This window comes from Narcine bancroftii, chromosome 6 (assembly GCF_036971445.1).
Source record: "Narcine bancroftii isolate sNarBan1 chromosome 6, sNarBan1.hap1, whole genome shotgun sequence".
NCBI lineage: Eukaryota > Metazoa > Chordata > Chondrichthyes > Torpediniformes > Narcinidae > Narcine > Narcine bancroftii.
The window spans coordinates 161,536,721-161,562,434 of record NC_091474.1 but is presented as its reverse complement, the minus strand read 5'-3'; the positions used below and the strand labels follow the sequence as shown (position 1 = coordinate 161,562,434).

The window sequence follows — 25,714 nt, the reverse complement described above, 5'->3', positions numbered from 1 at the left end:
CAGCTAGAATATTGTTTACGAATTCCATAAGTATGTCTCCATAGTAAAAGCCTTTACGCCAAGGTCTTTTTCTGCATTTTTGGGATAAACAATTTTGTTTTGAATTTTCTTTTGTACAGAGTAGGACCAGAGCAAAATGAAGATGGTCTAGACAATTCTTTTTGACTGTTATTTTGAATGTATTAACATTTTATTGTCTGTTTTATTAATTGTTTTAATTATATTTAATTGTTTTAAGAGTTCAAATAAATAGTGAAAAACTCAATGCTACTTTAGAATGGATTTCTTATTTAACGAGTCAAAACAACACCATCTGTCTACTGTGTGAGTGATTATAAAGGGAAATAGTTGCAATATTTAGTCAAAGAAAATTATTGACTCATTAGACAAGAGAAGACAGAAATGAAGACATTGAAGTTGGAAATTGGATTTGGAAGAGAAAGCTTGATTGATTGGGCTCTGTTTAGAGCAGTTTGATAAAGAGGCACAAACATGAACAACCAAGACCATTGGATGTTCTATTTGTTGTTTATTACAATTTAGAACACAGTTTGCTTCAATAACTGCTTGTCCAATGTTTTGGTTTTGGAGAGATTTTTGTGTATATTTAATGTCTGAGTGTGTTGAACAACACAAGAGAAGAAACACCAGCTGTAGCTGCTATTTGTCAAAAAAATGAAAGTATTGGAACTTGTAGAAGAATTGTGAAGTTGGCAATTAGATACAAAAGGAAACAAAGCAGCTCTTCCAGCAAGACTGAGGGAAGATATAGATAAGAAAAAGATTACAGTTGTGAGGGATACACATCCCACAAAATTACTGCAAAAACCATTAATTGAATTTGAGGCCAGACCGACCTCTCAGTAGTGGCTGAAGCTATGCCACAAGATGGTGGTGTGGAGGATGAACAATCTAAAACCAAATCATGGTCAGAGATTAAAGCAGCACCTGATGTACAGAACCTAACAATAGTGTTCCAGAGTTTCAAGTACTGAATCTATTCATTTAAAAATTCAAGCAGACACAGCAGCTCTTAAAGTAGAAAAGAAAATGCTTCAGTTTGGATTGAACTTCAAAGATAAGGAGGAGATACAATGACGAAGAGAAGAAGAGCAGCTAAGAATGGAGGAGAGGAAATGCAGCTAAAAAAGCAAAAGAAGCAATTGGAACTGGACAGAAAAAAATTGCTGTTAATGAGGCCAGTCACAGAAACTAGAAGGCTCAGTGGTATTTGGTGCTAGAAGGCATCAAATTTTGATGAAGGAGTCCAGAAAAAGAAACTAATGAATAACATAGCTAAGCCAGTGCTACAGCCACAATACGGGCTTGGTCCTGAAATAGACAGGTCTAGGCAGGGGGCTGAGCCAGTGATAGAACCACAAGAAGTGCTTGGTCATGGACTAAGCAGATTAAGACTCAGTGCTGAGCCAGTGCTGCAAACACAATACATGCTTGGTCCTATACCAGGAAGGTTAAAGCATGGTGTGAGATGTTCAGGATCAGAAATTAATTGGGTTGATGCAAGAAGACATAGCTCAAATCCCAATGAATGCATTGGACAAAGATGGGAGCCAAATGCCATCTCTTACAAGGTCATACCAGGCACTCCTGGCAAGTATTAGAAATCTGGGTTGTCAAAGTAATGTACACCTGGGCATTACAAGACAAGATGAGATAGATAGCTGCATCCTTAATGCAGTTACATACTCTCTCTTCTCTGTATCAGAGAGAAATTACCTATTTTTATAGTGACCCCCTTGAATTCCACTCATTTTTGAAAAGCTTTCAATGCATTATTCAAATTAGGTGTCAACATCAGGAGTATTGGTTTTTTTTCAGCAGGTTCACAAGAGAACTTGTAAAGAGTTACCAACATGTTAATCCTGATGTAGGATTCAAACCGGCTAAGTAGTTACTAGAGAAAGATTTTGGGACAAGTATAGATTTCTAGAGCTTATATACAGAAGGCTCTTTCATGGTTGTTAATCTTTCTTTGGCTTGGCTTCGCGGACGAAGATTTATGGAGGGGGTAAAAAGTCCACGTCAGCTGCAGGCTCGTTTGTGGCTGACCAGTCCGATGCGGGACAGGCAGACACGGTTGCAGCGGTTGCAGGGGAAAATTGGTTGGTTGGGGTTGGGTGTTGGGTTTTTCCTCCTTTGCCTTTTGTCAGTGAGGTGGGCTCTGCGGTCTTCTTCAAAGGAGGTTGCTGCCCGCCAAACTGTGAGGCGCCAAGATGCACGGTTTGAGGCGTTATCAGCCCACTGGAGGTGGTCAATGTGGCAGGCACCAAGAGATTTCTTTAGGCAGTCCTTGTACCTTTTCTTTGGTGCACCTCTGTCACGGTGGCCAGTGGAGAGCTCGCCATATAACACGATCTTGGGAAGGCGATGGTCCTCCATTCTGGAGACGTGACCCATCCAGCGCAGCTGGATCTTCAGCAGCGTGGACTCGATGCTGTCGACCTCTGCCATCTCGAGTACTTCGACGTTAGGGATGTAAGCGCTCCAATGGATGTTGAGGATGGAGCGGAGACAACGCTGGTGGAAGCGTTCTAGGAGCCGTAGGTGGTGTTAATGGTTGTTAATAAGACCAGAGGATATGAAGAGTTTACAAGCTTACACTGTGACAGAGTATTTAGAGGTGGTTTGGGAGGAATTGTTAGAGCAGCTTGGACACACACATTTTAAAACACAGAATATTTGCAGGACTTTTGCTGAATGCTTTTTGCAGGAAGCAACAAAGTATCAACAGCAGCTTGCTTGGGAAAGCATGTGATCTTTGCAGGCAGAGGAGAAGAGTTTTGCTCTCAAAGTGGGAGGATGTGAAGCAGAAAGGAGAGACACAGAAATCTGTTCCAGAGAGACAAGCTAGCAAACTTTGGAAGGGTACCTGGTCAAAGGAGAAGACTGGTGGTGTGAAAGGTGACCTGAAAGAAAGAGGATCATCTGGAGAACCCTGAAAGGGGCAAGTTTCGTCAACAAGTCTGATTGAGAAGGAATCAGTTGCGGATGTCCTGGAAAAGGAATCTCTCTCTGAAAACCAGCGAGAACACTCCTGAGTGGTAACCATTTGCTTGTTATGCACCAAAGACTGGTGAACTTTGTTAATGCTAACTTCTGTGCACAGTACAAGAATTGCCTGCAACCAGTGAGATTGGACTGTGATCCAAAGAACTTTTCTAATCTTAAATATACATTACACACACCTGCATTTAGTATTGGGGGGGGGTGGAATTGAGTTGTTAGGTTGGTTAAGTAATAAGTTAAAGTTTAATTTTGTTTTCTTGTTCAAATATAATTAAAAACTCCTTTTGTTGAAGTAACCTTGTGTTGTGGAGCATATCTATTGCTGCTGGTTTTTTGTGTCCTCTGGACTCCGTAACAACGCTCTCTTTCTCAGAGGATGTTGCAATGTCATGACGGTGTCAAAACTTTATGTCAAAACTTGCATCTTCATAATTCGTCCCAACTTACATCTTCCCAAAATTTTTCTACTTTTTCACATTGCCAAACTGCATGTAAAACAGTTCCTTCTTCTTTATTACATCTAAAACATTGATCAGAATAATTTGAATTAATTCCATTTAATTTTTATGGAGTATAATATAATTGATGTAAAAAATTGAATTGTTCCATTTAGTATCTGACATGAATTGTATTAGTTACACTTTCATAACAAAATTTTGACCCTACTACTTCTTGAATTTGTATATTTAAATCACTTTCCCATCTCAATTTAGATTTAATTAGATCCTTTTTCTGCATAGTCTCTTGCAATTTTATATACTTATTAGTAATGAATCTTTTGATAAACTTATCAGTTTTTAAGTATTCTAATTGACTTTGTCAGGTAATCTAAAATCATTCCTAACTTTCTTTTTAAATATGATTTAATATGATAATAAGAAAAAATGGTATTATTTGGTATATTATACTTATCTTTCAATTGGTCAAAAGTCAAAAAAGAGCCCAAAAAAATCCTTTATCCTTTTTATTCCACAATTATATCAAATGTCAAAATAAACATTATTAACCGTAAAAGGAATCAAAAGATTTTGCTATAATAACATTCTAGCCAATTGATAATTCTTCATTCCTCTTTCGACATGTATTCCATTCCATACTTTTAAGTATATGTTTCAAAATTGGTGTATCTTTTTGCCCTCACAAAAATCCTTCATGCCATTTATACAAAATGTGCTCAGAATTATTTTCTCCTATTTTACTCATTTCAATTTGTGCCCACGCTGTCTTTTCATCAATCTGATAACAAGAGGACAAAAGTCTAAGTTGAGCTGCGTTATAGTAATTTTTAAAATTAGGCGTTCATAATCTCCCCATTCATATTTCCACATTAATTTTTCCAATGCCATCCAAGGCATTTTGTCTCAACAAATAAATTTTCTTACACTTTTATTTAAATGAGTTTTTTGGAGGTACAGGTGTTTCAAACAAAAGGGGGAAGGGGAGGGGAGTTGTGAGGGTGGAAGATAATAGGTGTGCCTCCAAAGAACTCATTTACTGCATCCAGTGCACCCTCTATGGCCTTCTCTAGATCAGAGAGACCGGTCTCTGATTAGGAGATCACTTCACCCAGCATCTCATCTCCATCCACAACAAAAGGGACCTCCTTGTGGCCAACCATTTCAATTTTGTCACACTCTCAAACTTATATGTCTGTCCGTGGTCTTTCGCACTGCCCCACCCTGACCACCTGCAGATTGGAGGAACAACACTTCATTTTTCATCTGGACACCCTCCAACCCCAGGGCATGAACAATGAGTTCACTGCATTCTACCAATACGCTTGCTTTTCTCCCCCCTTTAACTAGTTATTCCTGTTCCTACTTCCTTTCCCTCTCCACCCTGCCTAGACTTCTCCCCTCCACCTATCATCTCCCACCCTCACCACCCCCTCCCACCTTTTGTTTGGACATCTCTCATGTTCCCCCACACCTTCACGAAGGGCTCAAGCCTGAAATGTTGGTGATGTATCTTCACCTTTGCTACATAAAGGCACTGTTTGATCTTCTGAGTTTCTCCAGCTTTTGTGTGTGTGTGTTTTTTTCCAACTTAACCACAGTGTCAACAGAATCCTGTGCTTTACTTTCAAATACTGCTGGTGATTACTCCTGCAAAGCTTAATCCAGGGCAGTAATGAAACAAATGTCTGGGAACAAATCTGAAAGTAGCTTTTGTAACCCAGATGCACCAGCAAACAAGATCAACGGAGAAATCTTGCATCTTGTTTTAAAATGGGCGAACACAGAAAATTGTGCTCATGGTATAAAGGAGCATTTCATTGACAGTATGCTGCAACTGTCTTCAGAGAACAAAATGTTCATAAAAGACTTAGAAATATTGGATATTCCAGAATATAGTGATCAAAAAGGTTTTAACTTTGTACTTGGAAACAAAACTAAATCTGATAATTCTTCAGTTTTGTAAGTAACCAAGAGAGACGATCAGAGAATGGACAAATAATTGCAAATAGAATTTATAAAAACAAGCTGAAGAAAAGAATAACAGCTAAATAAATTAATGCAGTTTTTGAACAAAGGGATTCAGCTTCATCACGATGCAAAGGGTTGGAGAAGGACATTGATTTTTTGAAAGAGAACAAGACAACTGACTATGGAAAACAATCATGGTGCATTCTTGAAAACCTAGTTAATAACAATGCAGAAAGAAAGAAAGTGGAATTACATTTCATCAAATGTAAGAAGCAAGGTGAAAAAATTCAAACATCTCGAGCATTCTACAAAAAGGCTGAAAGCAGAGGTACCAATGCATCAAATAACCTTTTTACTTCAAGTTAAGTTGCTAACTTCTCAGAAGATCATGGAAACATTACTATTGAAAGAACTAAATGCAGAGAGAGAATGGAATAAAAGACTTCAAGATAAATCATCAGAAAATGAAACTGAATTTGGAAGTTGTAAAATTGGATCCAGAATTACAGGAAAAGAAAATAGAAGGCAGAGTGGATGTTGATGAATTTGAGGAACTAATGTTGTTGAGTCTTTACCTTTTCTATGTCCAAGAAGAGAAAGAGAAAGGGAAAAAAAGACCCATCTTGTGCCCTCAATAAAGAGAATCTTGTTCAGGCACTGGATAGTGCCAGAGCAAAGCAGATTAAGACTAAAATGGCTTTATGAACAGACCAATTACCAAAATCTGTCTTTTATAAGAAGCAGAAAGCTTTAATGATTGACTTTCACTTTCTTTTGAATATTTATCTGATGTATTATTATATTCAATTTTTTTCTTTGTTATGGTAATTATTATTTGAAAATGTAATAATTAGGGGCCAGTATTGTAAGAGTTAAAATGACTTTAAATGATTTGCAAGAAACCAGCAGCAAGAATATTGTTTACGAATTCCATGAGTATGTCTCCATATACCAAGCCATTACACCAAGGTTTTTTTCTGCATGTTTGAGATAAACAATTTAGTTTTGAATTTGATTTTGCACAGAGTAGGACCAGATGTTCTGGATAATTCCTTTTGATCGTTATTAACATTTTATTGTCTGTTTTACTAATTGTTTTAAGTATAGTTTAATTATTTTAAGAGTTCCAATAAACAGTGAAACACTCAATGCAACTTTAGAATGGACTTCTCATTTAGTGCGTCAAAACAACACAGTCTGTATGCTGTCTGAGCGATTATAATGGGAGATAGTGCAATAGTAACCTTATTTAAAGTTCATTTCAGGAGCTATTTTCCCTCTTGTCATTGGCATCTGACAGCAGGATGTGTTCATTGTAAATATAGTTTCAAGCCCAGCAGAATTATAATGGATCAAAAGTCAAACCATACCTGTGTTCTTAATATGCATTGTCAGTGGTCAAAACCATGCTGGAAGTTTAAATTGAAAAAATGTTTTTTGGACATCTTAAATTATGGGATGGGAAAGGTAATAAGGGATGAAAGAAGATTTCACTCAAAATATAAATGTTCCATTTCATGAAATTAATAAATTTATATTTTCCTCTTTTTATGATAGTGTAATCCTGTGATGATTGATGCCAAGGAAGTCTCTGCTGCCCACCGAGCCCGTTACTTCTGGGGTAACCTTCCTGGTATGAACAGGTTGGTGAAAGAACGGTGAGGGAGCCATACTGAGAATTAGCCAGTGGACAGCATGACACAGTGAGACTCAGTAGAGTATTCTATCCATGGACAAAGAACCTTTTGTGAAGGAGAATAGATATCCATTTGATCTGAGTTTTAATCGTCTTCTTGTTTCCTCTGCAGACCTCTTTTTTGCAAGAAACATCCTGTTCTCTGTCGTATGTTACCTACATTTTGATTGGTTGACAAATGACATGTTGATATTTATTGGACAATTTTCCTATTTCTGCAGAGCAAGTCCATCTCTGCAATGTATTCAATATGATTGTGAATTTATGAAATTCACTGGCAGGTTGAAAAGAATACTGGAGCTTCAAACAGTTAACAAGTCCTTGACAAATGCTGCATAATTAGTTATATCTATAAATTGTCCATGTTTTAATTCCATTTATTGTATTTGATTATGTCCTTTTATATTTTCTTGTCCTTTATGTTTCACACCACACTTTAACTCGTGTGTCAGAAATATATTTATCATTAAGGATTGAAAAACTTCTTAAAATATATGAGAGTGAAAACAGAAAACACAGGAAATACTAAAAAGGTCAGAGCACATCTATGGAGGGAATTCAGACTTTATAGAAAACCAATGAAACATATTTTGCGAATCCTTTTGAACGTTCTGTACTAAATCTGTTTCTCTTGACACACATTCTGATGGTTTGTAGGGTGAATATTTTAATTGAAAGGGAAAACTGATAATATCTGTTGATAGCTCATATTGATATAGGCAATTGTAGGCTGCATTTGTTTTTATAAACAGATGTCAGTGAAAATCTAAAAAATGTAATGAGGATGTAACAAAATTAATTCTGACATTCCACCTGCATGTAGTTGTCTGATCCACAATCCCAAATTTCTGCTTACCAATTAATGAAAATAGCAAAACAATAATCAGTCTTTAAATTTTGTTCCTATGTCACAGGCAATCAACAAAATTGAGTCTTTTCTCCAATAATTTTCTGCAGGTAACCCATCACTCAGTTTTGAGTCCTTTTCTCTCACTTTCATTGTTTCTATATCTTTCTCTCTCCCAAGCTTTCATTGATTCTAAGTTTAACTTTTTGCATGTGTATACAAGGGAATATGAGATCAGGCCTCTATCATATATTTCTTCTTACTGAAATCAGTGAATTCTTTGATTATTAACCCTATCTCTTTCATTATAATATTTTGTTTTTTTCTCTATTCATTAATATTTCCTTTGTTCAAGATTTCTTCATTGTAATCAAGTCAGCGTTAATATAGTAAATTTTACATTCAGATAACAGGCCCTTTCAGCCAACAAGCTTGTTCTACCCAATTACAACCAATTGACTTACACCCCAACCCTAGTACTAGTACTAGTACTAGTGTCCCCTAGTACATTTATGAATGGTGGGAGGAAAATGGAGCACCTGAAGGAAACACATGTAGATATGGGGAGTGCATACAAACTCCTTACAGACAGCGCTGGATTCGAACTCCAGTCACTGGCGCTGTTACAGCGTTACCCTAAACACTATGCTAACCACGCCGCTCTGTGAATTTTCCTATGAATGGTTTTTTTGCTCAGCATGTATATGAACAGTTCTGGCTTCATCCCTATGCTGGAAGATTCCTAATTGCCACATCAAAAGTTTACTACTAGTTCAATCATCAAAAATTGTGAGATTGTCTTGTTTCACAGTATAAAACAAATGCCCATGTGCTCTTATTCCTTCTCAGGCCCAGAGGTGAGACAAATATAATTCAGTTTTGACTCCCGACTCAAGTACTTGAAATATAATTCAAGTTTTGCCCTCAGACTCCCTAAGGTATTGTTCAATGGGCTCTTAAAATCCTTCTCATCAACATTTTAATGGAGGCATTGACCCTTTTAAAATTACGCCTCTAATAAATACTAATTATATATTGTGATATAGGAGGCATTTCTTTGGTATCTTGTTCACATGCTGAAATAATCAGTGTCCATCTTTAAAATTATGAACATTAGATTTGGTGACTAGGTTGGAAAGAGCTCAAAAATTAGGTCTGGGATCAAGATTAGCAATTAATACACATTTGTTTGAGTTGGAATAGAGTGAATACAATGTTCAGGCTGCAACCTAATTATCAAAGTTTCAGCCACCATCCAGTTTGAATCATATTAATCATAGATCAGTCAGTCACATAATCTCATCAAAAGATTTCAGATTTGATTCCAATTCCAAAGACTTGTGCATTAATATCTTGTGTCAAACTGAGGGATTTTTTTTGAGAAATTATGATTACTACACCGCAGATGGATAATGCAAATAATACTTATTTTCTTAAATATAGAATAAAGCATATGAAATGAATATCATTGGTCATAATTAAAGTTCAAGGATGGGTGAAGAATTACCGATGGGATGGCGCAGATGTTTCATTGCTGTAGAAATATGGTCGAGACAGTTAGATATAGTCTTGACATATTCTGGGGTCATTTTATTGCCCTCCACTATGTAATGGAATTGTCCACCTTGGAGATTGAACCATGCTGTATGTAAGATTGCCAGCCTCTTTTTAACCAGCCTTCCAAGAATTTTGTGGATATTCTTCATGGCTGACAGCATTCATCCAATTGCTGTATTATGAAATAAACAAAGTTACACCCCTGATGACCAGCTCAGGCTGACCTTACCAGATACTGAGGTATATTCACCTTCTGTAGCACTGAAGTTCATTAGAAAGGATACTCCAAAAGAAATAGCTTAAAAACTACTAACTTTTTTTCCTAAAATTTGAGAAGATTCTATTTTTTCTTATCCATTCATTTTATATTCTCCATGTATATGACATTCTGCTTACTTTGTGCTTTTTTCATTTCGCTAGCTTGAATGCATATTCAGAGAGAAATAGATGGGCTAGTGTTGAGAAGACCTGTCATTATGGCCTATGAGCATCTTGCCCCACTTATGCTCCATATCTATTTTGAGCATCAAGACAATATGAATTTTCTTACTATCTCGTGCATCAACAATGCCACATTCAGCAGCTTTCTTCTTTGAGTTCTTGCTCAAAGGTCTTGGGAATTGGATAATTAAGTAAGTCAAAGAAGTTCTTGTGTTCTTGATTAATTCAAAATTTCAATTGTAAATTAAACTATTTCTTCTGATCTGTGGCAATGATGGTGGTCAGGAAATGTGATTCAATAAAAATATAAAATCACTGAAAAAATTCAATTAAAAATAAAATAATTAGGTCCTACCTACCAAGAATAGATCTGTAGGTGACTTTATCTAATGAACTGCATGTTCTGTAGAGTTGCAAACACCAAGATTTGGTTCAACCACCAGGGATCTAAAGGCGACTGCTTAAAAGTGCTCTGAAGTATAATTCATTGATATCTGAAGAAATACTTGCCAGCTGCTTGTCGTTCATTCAAAATAAATTTGGCTTGGGCATATTGATTCATTTACCCATATGGAATAGCTTAACAGCTCCATCCTTAAATTATTTTATTGGAATCTACTCTTTTATGAAATCACTTTCACTGCTTCTCTTTGCTAAAGGCATTAGCTTCTTAGTTCTTCTTCTTTGCAAAAAGGCAATGAGGCTCCATATCTTTCTATCAGACACAACACCACCAAGCATTAGCTCACTGCTCAGCTCACTTTAGAAAAATGCAGCTCTTCCATACATCACCAAATTGGTGATTTCAATCTAATTTTCATGGCCTGAATGCCAAATGGCTGAGATTGTTTACTCAGCTTCAAGTAGAGATTGAACTGTGGACTTCTTGGTCATTTATTCACTGCCTAAAGCAGTGGGTCTCAACCTTTTTCTTTCCACTCACATTCCACTTTAAGTAATCCCTATGCCATCAGTGCTCTGTGATTAGTAAGGGATTGCTTAAGGTGGGATGTGGGTGGGAAGGGAAGGTTGAGAATCAATGCTCTAGACCCAATTGTTACTGAAATATTTTGCTGGATAAAAATTGTCATTGGCCCATTTCCTTTGGAGTTATGAAACCGTGCACATAACGAGTCAATGAGGTACGATTAAAACAGTGGTTCTCAAATGATTCTTCCCACCCACATACCACCTTAAGCAATCCCTTGCTAATCACAGAGCATCTATGGCATAGGAAATATTAAAGTGGTATGTGAGTGGAAGGAAAAAGGTTGAGAACCACTGGCCTAAAGCAATAGAGTCAAATACATGTTTTTTTTTAAAAGTTCATAATGTTTTTGTTGTAATGTATTGAATGACTTTAAAAGTAGTTGAGCAGCCAAAAGCCTTTACAAAACTATGCTACTAATTTAAATGGCAACTTGGATGACAAATGAGGAAGACCATTCAGTATTTTAATTTGGCTCCAGCTGATTCATCAAAATCAAGTTTCATGATACATCTGCAATTTCCTATATTTATGCAACTACAATTTACTAAATTAATCATTGTTTCAAGTCTCCATTTTTCTTGTTTTCTGTACTTCATATTTCATTCATAATCACCAGTGGATATGTTGTTTTATCTATTACAGAAAAACAACAAAATTAACACACAGAATTAGTATCAACTTATTCAGGAAACATGCATTTGATGTTTACCAAGAAGACTGGAAAAAAAAAGTTTGTTGAATGCAACAGTAGGAAGTTTTGACGTTGCCTCACTTACAAACTTTGATCCTGTGTTTTGAATGAGGAAATATGTTTGAAATGTACATTCATCTATCTGTTTATGGCTTAATTCAAATCTATGAGTGGCAATCTGATCAAATCTTCTTTTTTTCAGACCACTGGTTGCCATGTATCATGATAAACTTGATCTTCAGAACTGTCTTGAGCACGGCAGGACAGCAAAGGTTAGTGCAAATTGTCTCTGCAAAAGTTTTCTGTTGTTTGAATGAATTGTGGAGAGAGACTTTGCATAACCACCGGCAATCACTTCGGAGATGATTAAAAATTGAAATCACATGCTGCTTTAATTATTTCCTCCCCTTTTGTATTTGCTGCTCTCCACAATTTCTTCCTAACTGTTTGATGGATCAAGCCTCCTATTCCTCTTATCATATTTATATTTGTGGCGAAGATTTCCATTAAAAAAACATAAATCACTTGGTCATTAGACTACAGTAACACAGGATTGAACTAGTGCCATGCTAACTTTACTACCTTGCACTTGGAGGTTCTACACTCTGTTAAACAGAGACCTTGAGGATTTTTTCTAACCTAACTAAAACCTAGCACCAAATGGACAATCTGATTGGGTGGTCAATGTTACACCCAACATAATTTTATTTCTACAGGCTTTTAAGTGATTCATCTTGGATATAAAATGCAGATGCAATCTGCTCAGGTTAGTTACCCTTGCCCATTTTGCCACTGAGCCATAAAATTCCATGATCCAAAGGGGAACTGAAAGCAGCAGAAAAATGTGGTTTCATGCCTTCTTTTCAAAATACAATGTCATTTTTTAAAATAAATGCATGGAATTATTATTTTCAATGAAAAAAAACAAGATGATCTCAATAATTTCCATTTCCTACTATGCTGACCTCCTAATTAACAAACTGAAGGGTGTATGTTGAAGAGAACATAGAGGGATTCATCTTTATTTTCCTCCTTTCTGCTGCATGCTCACTAGTTTACCCTGCTCCTCCCACTGCCTGAATCATCTGAATACTCCTGGTCAGTTTCCAAATTGGCCTGTAATTAGCTATATTTTAAAGGCAATCATTTAATGATATTACATTTATATTTCAATCTGCTGGTTAGTGGCCAATGCAATGTATTATGGACTTCTCCATGACATCATGAATAACATATTCTGTTTTCATGCATCATATCTCAATGCCCAATTTAACATACTTATAAAATGTTCCCACATGCTGTTTTCACTACATTTGTGAGGGAGTCAAAGAGCAACTCAATGATCATTACAAATATTCCAAAATCTCTCTAATATTTGAAGGAATACACATAATCTCTTCAGATTTATTCAAACGATAAAGTGAATCTATGATCTCACTAAGCTGCAGAGGGCTTCCAAAATAGTTTCAGAACAATATTTGCATGCAATTGCAAATTCATATTTCATTCATGGATTCTTATTGCAACCTTGTGTTCCCCTCAATAGTATATGTTGGAAGAGATCTTTAGATCTCATGAATGTCACAACTGCAATTATTACTTTTAATTCATTTTATTGTTTTTTTTTATTGTCCTTCTCTAGTTACCCTTGAACCACTACATTTATTCTGAGTTCAATAACACTAAAAATGTTTCTAACTGTTGCTAGTGTAAATTTACAGCAGTCCGCCACTTACTATTTGAATTAAACTGCATCAAACCCTTACTGCCTTTTGGTCAGTCAGCCAGGATCAAGTGCCACAGAGAAAGCAAACTGAAGTAAGGATGAGAACTAAGTTCATATCTAACTCATCCAGTGTCCCCCACAAAATGGAAAGGAAATATAGCTCAGCATTTAGTTGCAAGGTCACTAACTTCTTAAATAATGCAGAACAGAAATATGATCAATTTATGTTGTAAGTTACCTGCAATTTTATTCCGTTAAGATACTGTGGAACACCAAGGCAGAAGAACAGGTTTAGCTTTCAAAATAACATTTTACATGAACTGATAATGATAATGGATAATAATGACGCTAAGTCCCAAGTTTCAATATGGTTCAGTCAATATAAAATGATAAAAGGGTCATGCCCTATGGAAGGAGTCATGAACAAGAAGGAACACAGGTATTCCCAGCTGAAATTACACATGGAAAGGACACTCACCTTTGTTCATGTGTAGATAATTTGTGTGCTTAATGTGCCCACAAAAAGCAGTTAGATTTTAATTCCTGTACATGCCTCTCTAAAAGTGGAAATAAGATAATTAAGCAAAGAAAGATTTTGCTAATACTTCAAAATTTCTGCAGTATGACCATACAATTTGTTTCTCTGTTGTTTGTGGGATGTGAAATCCTGTCCCATGAATCACCATTTCTAGTGCCTGAGTGTTACCTACTCTTTTATGACTTTTGGGACCAATTTGAACAGCAGTTTAGTGATCTCAAAATATAATTATTGGAGGAGTGCGTACAATAAATTTGAATATTTTGTAACCGGTTGCAGCTCCTCACACTGCCTGGGTTGCTTGTTTAAACCCTTCTATGTTTTCAGCATGTGTCATTGCTTCAAAAAATGTTTTGTTGCTAAAATTATAATAAAAGGTTTCCATAAACTAATACAAACGAACATAGAAAGTGAATATGCAGCAGGACCTGATATCTCCCAATTATGTCTGCTTTAGTCTTTTGTGATGAAATAAAGAGTATAATTCATATCAAGGGCTGAACACTCACAGTACTTGCCCTTGGATTTCAATGTCCTTTAATTAATACATACACACCCAGTTGTCAAATAAAGAAATAATTTGTGTTGAATCATGTTTTAGTCTGTGGTAAGTATTCCAGTGTCAGCATATTTAAATTAAAATAAGTGGACTCTTAACCTCTTTGTGGCAATGGGAATAGATATTTACAAAATGATGGTCAACATTTTGTTGTCAGAAATGAGCAGTGACCCTTCACCCAAGTGATGTTATAGTTAGTTTGTTGTCCTCATCCGTCATGATCTATAGAGATGTGCAGCATCCAAGTTCAAACAGGCTGAGCAGCCAGTTGGATTGATCAATGGAGTTAGGAAGGAAAAATTCTACTAACATTAACCGAGAGCAAAATCAAAATTTATTATTTAAAAATTTATATGATTTTCCATTGAATGGAGTAGCTATCATCCCAATATTATATTAGTTTTTTTTTACAGGGTGAAAGAGTGATTAGAAACTTCATTCCATCTCTTTTCAACAGGATTTAACATTTTCTTTGAAGTTGCGCATGTAAAATTGAACTTCTTTTCAAAGCACTGCAAAGACTGCAACACTAGACCCAAATGAGGATCACTTTTGAAGCAGTGTCACTTTTGAACACCTTTGGGTTGAGGTTATCACCATACGGAAGCATTTGGACTGAATCTCTGTAGCACTCACTTCACTCTTTGACTTGTTTTGTTAAATGGACAAAAAAAGATTGCAGTCTACAATTTCACAACCAGTTCTTCTTCAGTCATCACTGCTAATTGGAAGCACTTTCTGAAATGATGACTAATGTATGCTGATTAAAATCACAAAAATTGCTTCCTGTCAATAGATAGATTAGAGATCACAATTTAACAATAAATATATTAAAATCAAAAATGTTACTTATTCTAGTTCAATAAGAAGTGAAATGTTGATAAATATTTTTTTGCTGCATCCTACAAGCTAAGCTGAATTTCAAGTTTTGGCCACAGGAGAATTAAAAAAAAGATCATCTTTGATGTCACTTTGAGGCTGACAGCTATTTGTGGAAATATTAAAAACATCAGCCAAGAAAGGTGTTGCATTTAATAATATTAATTCCTATCATGATTCCTCTTTGATCTTTCATTAGATACTTTATCCCATTCACACTGTCATGCAGAAATATTTCTAGTCATCAAAGGATTTCAAGCAATATTCTGAAAAATTCAATGTATCCCAAGATATTTACTTTTCAGTCCTGGTTTGTTTTGCTCCATAAACAATTTCCTCTCCGACCAGCAACATAAAGAGTTAATGTTTCAAAATAGCTTTCTTCTCCATCTTGCTGGGTTTCTGCCCTCTAATTATGCCAAAAAGTCCTCATGTAAGTGAAAATATATTCTTTCTGACCAGACCACATTCTTCTTTGAAACAGAACAATGATATCCTCTTTACAAAATAGAATAGGGACAGCATAGTTAGTGTAATGGTTAGCACAATGCTGTTACAGTGCCAGCATTCGAGACCAGGGTTTGAATCCCGCACTGTCTGTAAGGAGTTTGTACATTCTCCCTGTGTCTGCGTGGGTTTTCCCTAGGGCTCTGGTTTCCTCCTAGCACTCAAAATGTTAACTGGGTGTAATTAGACAGCACAGGCTTGTGAGCCTGAAGGGTCTGTAACCATGCTGCTGTCTAAACAAAATAAGTTGCATCATTGTTTAAAATATATAATGTAGAGTTCAAAGGGTGTAAAATACAGAATTTTATCAGCTGATTGCATTAGACCCAGCATAGTATTTAATGCAATTAAATTTAGTTATCAAATTGTGATAAATAATGTTGACTGATGCTATACTGTTTCTTTTGCACCACTCAAGCAAATATCTACCCCCTGCATCTTTTAGATGTGTTAACACTGGAAATCTTATCTTTAGTCCTTCCCACAATAATCACTGGTCTCCTTCCAGTTTTCTTCATGTCATTGGTGACTTAGTGACCCTCCATTATTTTTCTTTTTATATTGTGTGATGCAACAGATGTGGATGTAGCAACGTGACAAATTTGACCATAGTGGTAGCACAGGGTGAAAAAGGCCATGAAAAAGATGTGGTACCAAACACCAAATTAAAAACTTCTAATAGTCTCAAGCAACCCTGGTTCAAAACATGATGATTTTCATTTGAAGTTCTGCATACAACAATAGAGCTCTAGATGACCACACTGTCTGGAGAGGCAGGAGAACCGGTGTGTTAAGCTTCGCCGCTTATGTTCTGTGTGCAAAGTTTTTGAATTTATACAGAATATTAAGATGCAAATCCAATAGATTTTAAGCTCCTTTCTTAAATATGAAGATTGCCTTGAGCTCTTATAACTTTGTGGAGCTGGTCTGATCTGGATCTTGTAGAGAATTGGCGGTCTGGCCACATCCTGTTGTGGAAGGTGGGTTCCAGTACAGAAGGAGCTGTTCTCAGACTATCCCCTTGTCAGCAAGGCATTGGACTGAACTTGGTCCTGCAACAGGCAAAACATTTTGCCTGCAGCCTTCAATATGATTCTGTTGCTTGACATTTATGACCTGTTCAGAATACTAGATTTGCTTCTAGTGCTAAACGGGGATGAATAATCTTGAGGAGATCCACTCTGCTGGCTTATCCACTCATGTTCCCTTGTCTTTTCACAGTAGAGATCAGATTTGATACAAATCCAAGGAGCTGAGCTGACATTATAATCTTGCACATTTAGGGCGGGTGGGCTTCATCAAGTTTACTTGACCAAGTAATCTACTTAGCGTTGAAGGTAACACACCGTTTGTCCGCCCACTGTCCATTTCTGTCTTTTCCTGCAGTGATTTAGTCACTGCTTCTCTTTCAGATTGGGAGTTAACCACTCTGTAAAGGGTTATCAGAAAGAACATCACTTTTGATGAATCTATCAAGTCACTGATGAAGACACCACTAGAGGGGGCCAACCACACTTGCCTGAGGGACCCCTGCGTAGGTGTTGAGATAAGAAGATGAGCATCCACTAACCATGGCCTGGTGTTTGCATCTTCTGAGGAAGAGTTGTATCCTGTTAAGCAGCTCACCAATTTTACTACACGAGGCTATCTTGTCAGTGAAGGAGTGATCCTATAACCTCCGAAAGTCCAACATTGTCAAAGGCTACTGCACTAATTTCCAACTGGACAACGAGCGAATCACTCCAATTTGGGATCTTGAGGACAAGGGTATCTTGTATCAACTGCTTTACAGTAAACTAAGTAAATCAAACATCAGAGATTGTAATGATTTGAGATGTTGTAAGAGCTTCTCATTTACCATGGTTTCTATAAACTTTTAATACTTTAGCCAGTAAATATACTGGTCTGTTTTAACTGGGGTCTGTCTCTGATCCCATCTTTCAGATAGACACAGTGCCATCATTGGTGGCCATGACAAGGTGGTGAATCTGTCTCACAGCTCTGCAGCATTGTGCTTTTGAGTACTGATTTACTGTGTCACTGAACCATCATAATGATTCTGGTCACCTGCTCTTGTCTTCTGATGTTATATTTTATGATTCATTCAAGAAGATGGGCATTTAATTTTACAAATGTCACGACTTCACAATCTAAGGCATGAAGTCAAAAGGGACACAACAAAAATATTCAAGAGGATCATCTGGCAAACAGACTTTTTCCATGCCTTATTCAGGATTGCCTTGTGAATTCCTCATCCTTCAATCCTCTTGGATAGGAATGATATGTGATAAGGGAGAGGCAGAAGGTGAGACAAAATCACCTTTCCTTAAGATAATATCCTTTTAAAACTGCAGATATTTCCACCAGGAAAAAGTAAAAAACTCAATTGTATACACCTCTCTGTTAATATCTATTCAGACCCCTTCTTATTATAGATTAACTCAGCTCTTTTTTTACCTCTCTGTATTGCATAGTCAGTTTGTTTACATTTCTTTATTTGTTTACATGTGTACATTATGTACAGTTTTTTTTGCACTACTAATAAGTGGTAAGGAAAAATAGTCTCAGGTTTGTATGTTATGTCATGTATGTACTTTGATAATAAATCTGAAATCTGAATCTAGGTCTTTAATTTCAATCACAAAAAACCATCTACTTTTTATCCAAGAGCATCTTCTGAAAACAAAAGCTCCAGTGTCTCAATGGTAAATTAAACCAATCTGCATTCAGTCCTTGAGAAAGCAGCCAAATGCATGGAGTTGTGACAAGATTTGCATTAATCCAAAGCATACTGCATCTTCTTAACTTTGGAAGGAAATCATTCATACAGATGTCAGTACACTGTTTTGTCCTTGCCAGTATCAAATTGAGTATCAAGTTGGGCGCTACTCTTTTCCATCCCTAAATGTCTTCAGGCAATGAAAATATTTTTTTAAAAACTAGATAAAACAAAAACAGAAAATACTGTAAAAACTCAGTAAATAAGATAACATCTATAGAAAATGAAGCTTATAATGTTTTGGGTCTGTGACCCTTTATTAGAAATTGTCAGGGTAGATTTGGCACAGATTGCCCCTAACATAGATCTGCTCTGATCCCTGGTCAACTGCATTTGGAAGTACTGAAAGGTTGCCTGGAGTATTTGTTGATTTTAAGATAACCATCTCAGGAAATTCAGAAAACAGCCTGAACATGCCATTTGATGGGAAAGGGTTCATTCCTTTAATCACGCTGTCAAATGCTCCACAAGCATCCCTGGCATTCTGGTTATGTGAGATGAAATCCAGGAATGGCTTCATATGGTATCATTCATCTGTTTATTCACAACTGCCCATTTGTCACAGGCATGCCATATGCTTGCCCAAAAAAAGGACCAGAAAAATTGACAAAGGAAAAAAAGACCTTGAACTTAGCCTACACTTATCCTGCTCTCACTTATGCACAAGCTGCATTCTGCCTGTCTTGAAGAATGCAAAACAAAATAATAAATTTGGCTTTTAAAATTTAGCTGTATCTGTTTGAGGAGTTTTGCAAATGCTAGAAGGCTTGTATTATTGTTTCCTGGATACCATCATTTGATTATTCAAGATATATTTGTGTTCAAGTATTATTATTTTGCCCATTAACACACACTCTTTAGGTTATTAATAACATTTTTAAACTCTCCTTTTGTTTCATATAACATGCCACAGCAGAGTGAAATAGTTAACTGCACCATGATAACTGTTTTATCCAATGTTTGTCAATTTGGGATCAAGTAGAATGAGCTGACTCTGTATACATGTATAAGGAATGTGCATTCAACAGTCTGCATTTGCTCTTACCCACTTTTCTAGTGCCATCACTTGAAAATATTCCCAAAGTTTGCATTTTGGCAAAACAAATGATTTATTAGTGGGATCATTAATAAGAATGAATGAATAAATAAATAAACTCTTTTGTTTTACCCATGTGGAAATCATGCCAAAAATAAATGGTCAGGAATATTTTCCATTTAAAAATTCTTTAAAACATCATGTAACATGTTGTGTCATGTAGCATCATGCATATTAATAGACAGGGATATCATGTGGTTAGATCATTTAAACCAATGGTTCTCAACCTTTTTTCCTATGTGAGTTTTCCCTATGCTATGGGGACTCTGATATTGGTAAGGGATTGCTTCAGGTGGGATGTGGGTGGAAAGAAAAAGTTTGAAAACCACTGCTTTAATTGTACCTAATTGACTCGTTATGTGCACAGTTTCAGAACTCCAAAGGAAATGGGCCAATGACGACTTTTCTCAAGCAAAATATTTCAGTAACAATTGGGTCTAGAGCAGTGATTCCCAACCTTCCCTTCCCTTCCACATACCACCTTAAGCAATCCCTTACTAATAACAGAGCACCGGTGGCTAGGGATTACTTAAAGTGGTATGTGAGTGGAAAGAAAAAGGTTGAGAACTACTGGAAACAGCAATAGTTCCATCCATGTTGAGAGTTCAGTCTTGGGTGTAAACTCTACACCCATAAAATATCTATACTGTTCAAAATCTTTCTCAGTTATCCCATGTTACCTACAGCTGTTAAAGCTACATTCACAACTTGGCAATCTTAAGACATACACACTATTAACTTTTAACATAAGCTGAATTTTATGACCAACAACATATCTTGTCCATTGATTCTGTCCCAGTTCAGTTCCATGGATTCACTGTTCCTCATTAACTGAATTTCAAAACCCTGTCATTAAAAAAAAACCTACTTAGTTTATCTGTGCAATCTCCTAAACTGCTCATATTCTCCAATGTCCTCTTCCACAGGGCTGTGCTTTCACTACCCCTCTGATGCACATCATTATGCCAAAAGCTTCAGTCAAGTCTACCTCAGTGCTATATTATGGCACCTTGCTTTACCTTTCCATCCCTCAAAAGTTTTTTAATGTTTTTAAATCAACTTCAGCCAGTCTCCTCTGAATTGGAGTGTCCTCATTTTAGTCTGAACTGTTAAGAAAAAGGGCTCAGGGTTAGCACGGTTGGAGTAACGTTTAATGCAACACCTTTGCAGTGCCAGCAATTGGGAATGGACCCAGGTTCAAATCCCATGCTCTCCATAAGGAGTTTGTATGTTCTCCCCATGTCTGTGAGGGTTTTCTCTGGGGGCTTAGGTTTCTGCCCACCATTTAAAAACGTACTGGGTTTGTAGGTTAATGGGGTGTAAATTGGACAGTATGCCCTTGTAGGGCTGAAATGGCCTGTTGCTGTGATGAATGTCTAATTTTTTTTAAATTAAAATTATTTACCTCAGATATTATTGCAATAATTATTTTACCTAGATAATTTTGTTTCTCATTCTATTTGCTGGGATTTTGCTATGCATGAATTAATAGTTGTATAAATCTACAGAACCAAATTATGGTACTTCTAAAAATTTGACTTTAAACCAATTTAGAATGTGATATTATTGTTTGTTTTCAGGGACATTTTGTTTTGAAATGGCTGGGCAGCATTGTACATGCAGAAATGCTTTTGTGTTATTTAATGCATCATTAATTGTTTGCATTTAAGGGGAGGGAAGGGGAGGCAGGCCCCTCCAGCCCGGGTAAGAAACCTGCATAGGAGAAGGCCACTCTGATATAAAACCTACGACCCAAGGACCTCGCTGCCATGTCCCAACTTGCTTGGCAACGGCACACGAACCATGGGTGTAAAGGGTGGGGCCAGTACTGCACACACTGCACTCCACCTAAAAACTCCTTTGCGCAGGCCCGAGGACAGGTCCACGTCCTCCCCCTCCACGTCCTCCCCCTCCACGTCCTCCCCCTCCACATCCTCCCCCTCGACGTCCTCCCCCTCAAAAGATGCTCACAAATTCAAACTAGCATGCTGGAACATCAGAACCATGCTAGACAAGACTGACAGCCACCGACCTGAACGTCGGTCTGCCCTCATCGCACATGAACTCCTCAGACTTGACATCGACATAGCCGCTCTCAGTGAAGTCCGCCTTGCAGATGTAGGCAGCCTCCAAGAACGCGGCGCGGGCTACACACTCTACTAGTCTGGCAAGCCTATGGATGAACGACGCCTATCTGGTGTAGGCTTCATGGTCAAGAACTCCATTGCCTCCAAACTCAAAAACCTCCCGACAGGCCACTCGGACCGGATCATGTCCATGCAACTCCCCCTTCAAAACAAGCGTCACATCACCCTCATCAGTGTCTATGCTCCAACCCTCCAGGCAGAACCAGTAGAAAAGGAAAAGTTCTACACTGATCTGCGCAACCTCATTCAACGCACCCCTACAGCCGACAAGGTTGTCATCCTTGGCGACTTCAACGCTCGCGTTGGCAAAGACTCAGAAACCTGGTCAGGAATCCTGGGCAAGCATGGTGTCGGCAAGTGCAACGACAACGGGCGCCTCCTGTTGGAACTCTGCGCAGAACAGCAGCTTGTCATTACAAACACCCTTTTTCAGCAGAGGGACAGCCTGAAGACTACCTGGATGCATCCCCGATCCAAACACTGGCACCTCCTGGACTACGTCCTGGTGCGAGAAAGAGACAAACGAGATGTGCTCCACACCAGGGTCATACCCAGCGCGGAATGCCACACTGACCACCGGCTGGTTCGCTGCAAGCTCAACCTTCACTTCAAGCCAAAGTCCAGGAATAGTAAAGCCCCCAGAAAGAAGTTCAATGTTGGAAACTTGCAGTCAGACGAAGTGAGAGGAAACTTCCAGGCAAACCTCAAAGCAAAGCTCGAGGATGCAATCCGCCTCACGGACTCATCCCCGAAACCCTCTGGGATCAGCTGAAGACTGCCATACTGCTATCCACTGAAGAGGTACTGGACTTCTCCTCCAGGAAAAACAAGGACTGGTTCGACGAAAACAACCAGGAAATCCAGGAGCTGCTGGCAAGGAAGCGAGCTGCCCACCAGGCTCACCTTGCAAAGCTGTCCTGGCCAGAGAAGAAACGAGCCTTCCATCGCGCATGCAGCCATCTTCAGCGCAAACTCCGGGAAATCCAAAATGAGTGGTGGACTAGCCTCGCCAAACGAACCCAGCTCAGCGCAGACATTGGCGATTTCAGGGGTTTTTACGATCTCTAAAGGCTGTGTACGGCCCTTCACCCCAAGTCCAAAGCCCGCTGCGCAGCTCAGATGGCAAAGTCCTCCTCAGCGACAAGATCTCCATCCTCAACCGATGGTCAGAGCACTTCCAATCTCTTTTCATTGCCAACCACTCAGTCCAAGAATCCGCCCTGCTCCAGCTCCCTCAACAGCCCTTAAGGCTAGAGCTGGATGAGGTCCTCACCCGGGAAGAGACATATAAGGCAATTGAACAACTGAAAAGTGGCAAAGCAGCAGGTATGGATGGAATCCCCCCCCCCCCCCCAGAGGTCTGGAAGGCTGGCGGCAAAACTCTGCATGCCAAACTGCATGAGTTTTTCAAGCTCTGCTGGGACCAAGGAAAGCTGCCTCAGGACCTTCGTGATGCCATCATCATCACCCTGTACAAAAACAAAGGCGAGAAATCAGACTGCTCAAACTACAGGGGAATCACGCTACTCTCCATTGCAAGCAAAATCTTCACTAGGATTCTCCTAAATAGAATAATACCTAGTGTCGCCGAAAATGTTCTCCCAGAATCACAGTGCGGCTTTTGCGCAAACAGAGGAACTACTGACATGGTCTTTGCCCTCAGACAGCTCCAAGAAAAGTGCAGAGAACAAAACAAAGGACTCTACATCACCTTTGTTGACCTCACCAAAGCCTTCAACACCGTGAGTAGGAAAGGGCTTTGGCAAATACTAGAGCGCCTCGGATGCCCCCCAAAGTTCCTCAACATGGTTATCCAACTGCACGAAAACCAACAAGGTCAGGTTAGATACAGCAATGAGCTCTCTGAACCCTTCTCCATTAACAATGGCGTGAAGCAAGGCTGTGTTCTCGCACCAACCCTCTTTTCAATCTAATTCAGCATGATGCTGAAACAAGCCATGAAAGACCTCAACAATGAAGACGCTGTTTACATCCGGTACCACACGGATGGCAGTCTCTTCAATCTGAGGCGCCTGCAAGCTCACACCAAGACACAAGAGCAACTTGTCCGTGAACTACTCTTTGCAGATGATGCTGGTTTAGTTGCCCAATCAGAGCCAGCTCTTCAGCGCTTGACGTCCTGTTTTGCGGAAACTGCCAAAATGTTTAGCCTGGAAGTCAACCTGAAGAAAACTGAGGTCCTCCATCAGCCAGCTCCCCACCATGACTACCAGCCCCCCCACATCTCCATCAGGCACACAAAACTCAAAACGATCAACCAGTTTACCTATCTCGGCTGCACCATTTCATCGGATGCAAGGATCGACAACGAGATAGACAACAGACTCACCAAGGCAAATAGCGCCTTTGGAAGACTACACAAAAGAGTCTGGAAAAACAACCAACTGAAAAACCTCACTAAGATTAGCGTATACAGAGCCGTTGTCATACCCACACTCCTGTTCGGCTCCAAATCATGGGTCCTCTACCGGCATCACCTACGGCTCCTAGAATGCTTCCACCAGCGTTGTCTCCACTCCATCCTCAACATTCATTGGAGTGACTTCATCTCCAACATCGAAGTACTCAAGATGGCAGAGGCCGACAGCATCGAATCCACGCTGCTGAAGATCAAACTGCGCTGGATAGGTCACGTCTCCAGAACGGAGGACCATCGCCTTCCCAAGATCGTGTTATATGGCGAGCTCTCCACTTGTCACCGAGACAGAGGTACAAGGACTGCCTAAAGAAATCTCTTGGTGCCTGTCACATTGAACACCGCCAGTTGGCTGATATCGCCTCAAACCGTGAATCTTGGCACCTCACAGTTCAGCGGGCAGCAACCTCCTTTGAAGAAGACCGCAGAGCCCACCTCACTGACAAAAGACAAAGGAGGAAAAACCCAACCCCAACCAACCAATTTTCCCTTGCAACCGCTGCAACCGTGTCTGCCTGTCCCGCATCGGACTTGTCAGCCACAAACGAGCCTGCAGCTGACGTGGACATACCCCTCCATAAATCTTCGTCCGCAAAGCCAAGCCAAAAGAAAAAAAAAATGTTTGCATGATTTTGTTGTTCTGAGTTCAGAAAAAATGTTGAATGGTTTGGCTGCACTTTGATGCTGACTTTCAATTATTTATGTTGTCACATTCAGCACGAGTTGGCAGTTCAAGCCAGAGCATTCAGATGGCTAGCCAATTCCTGCTGCAGCTGAACGATTTAAAAGAAATTCCCTGATAATGCATCTAACTGTTATGAACATGTTTTGTGGAAATATTGATATTACAATTATGAAGGATTTAGAACAAAGAACATGGCACAGTACAGGCCCTTCAGCCCTCAATGTTGTGCTGACCCATATATTCCTTTAAAAAATACTAAACCCACTTTACTCCATAACCCTCTATTTTTTTTCATCCATGAGACTCTTAAATGTCCCTAATGTTTCAGCCTTCACCACCATCCCTGGCAAGGCATTCCAGGCACCTATAACTCTCTGCTTAAAAAAAATGTACCCCTGAAGTCTCCCCTCATCTTCCCTTCCTTCACTTTGTATATATGTCCTCTGGTGTTTGCTATTCCTGCCCTGAGAAATAGGCTGTCCACCCTATTTATTGCTTCTCATAATCTTGTAGACCTCTATCAAGTCTCCTCTCATCCTTCTGTGCTCCAAAGAGAAAAGTTCCAGCTCTACTAACCTTGCCTCATAAGACTTGTTTTCCAATCCAGGCAACATCCTGGTAAATCTCCTCTGCACCCTCTCCATAGCTTCCACATCCTTCCTGTAATGAGGTGACCAAAACTGAA

General features: G+C 38.7%; 1 protein-coding gene across 19 annotated transcripts in view; it reads left to right on the top strand.

Annotated features, from left to right (window-relative positions):
• Window positions 1–25,714, top strand: part of dnmt3ab (DNA (cytosine-5-)-methyltransferase 3 alpha b) — a 569,168-nt gene that overhangs the window by 516,963 nt on the left and 26,491 nt on the right. For 12 of the 19 annotated variants that reach the window (XM_069886523.1, XM_069886520.1, XM_069886521.1 and 9 more), the window contains 2 exons: window positions 7,011–7,111; window positions 11,879–11,948. In XM_069886523.1, coding sequence (XP_069742624.1) covers window positions 7,011–7,111; window positions 11,879–11,948 — 171 coding nt within the window. Of the gene's footprint in view, window positions 1–7,010; window positions 7,157–11,878; window positions 11,949–14,956; window positions 15,301–17,297; window positions 18,434–25,714 lie in introns of those variants that run through there. The other 7 variants (XM_069886519.1, XM_069886516.1, XM_069886526.1 and 4 more) reach the window with 5 other exon arrangements.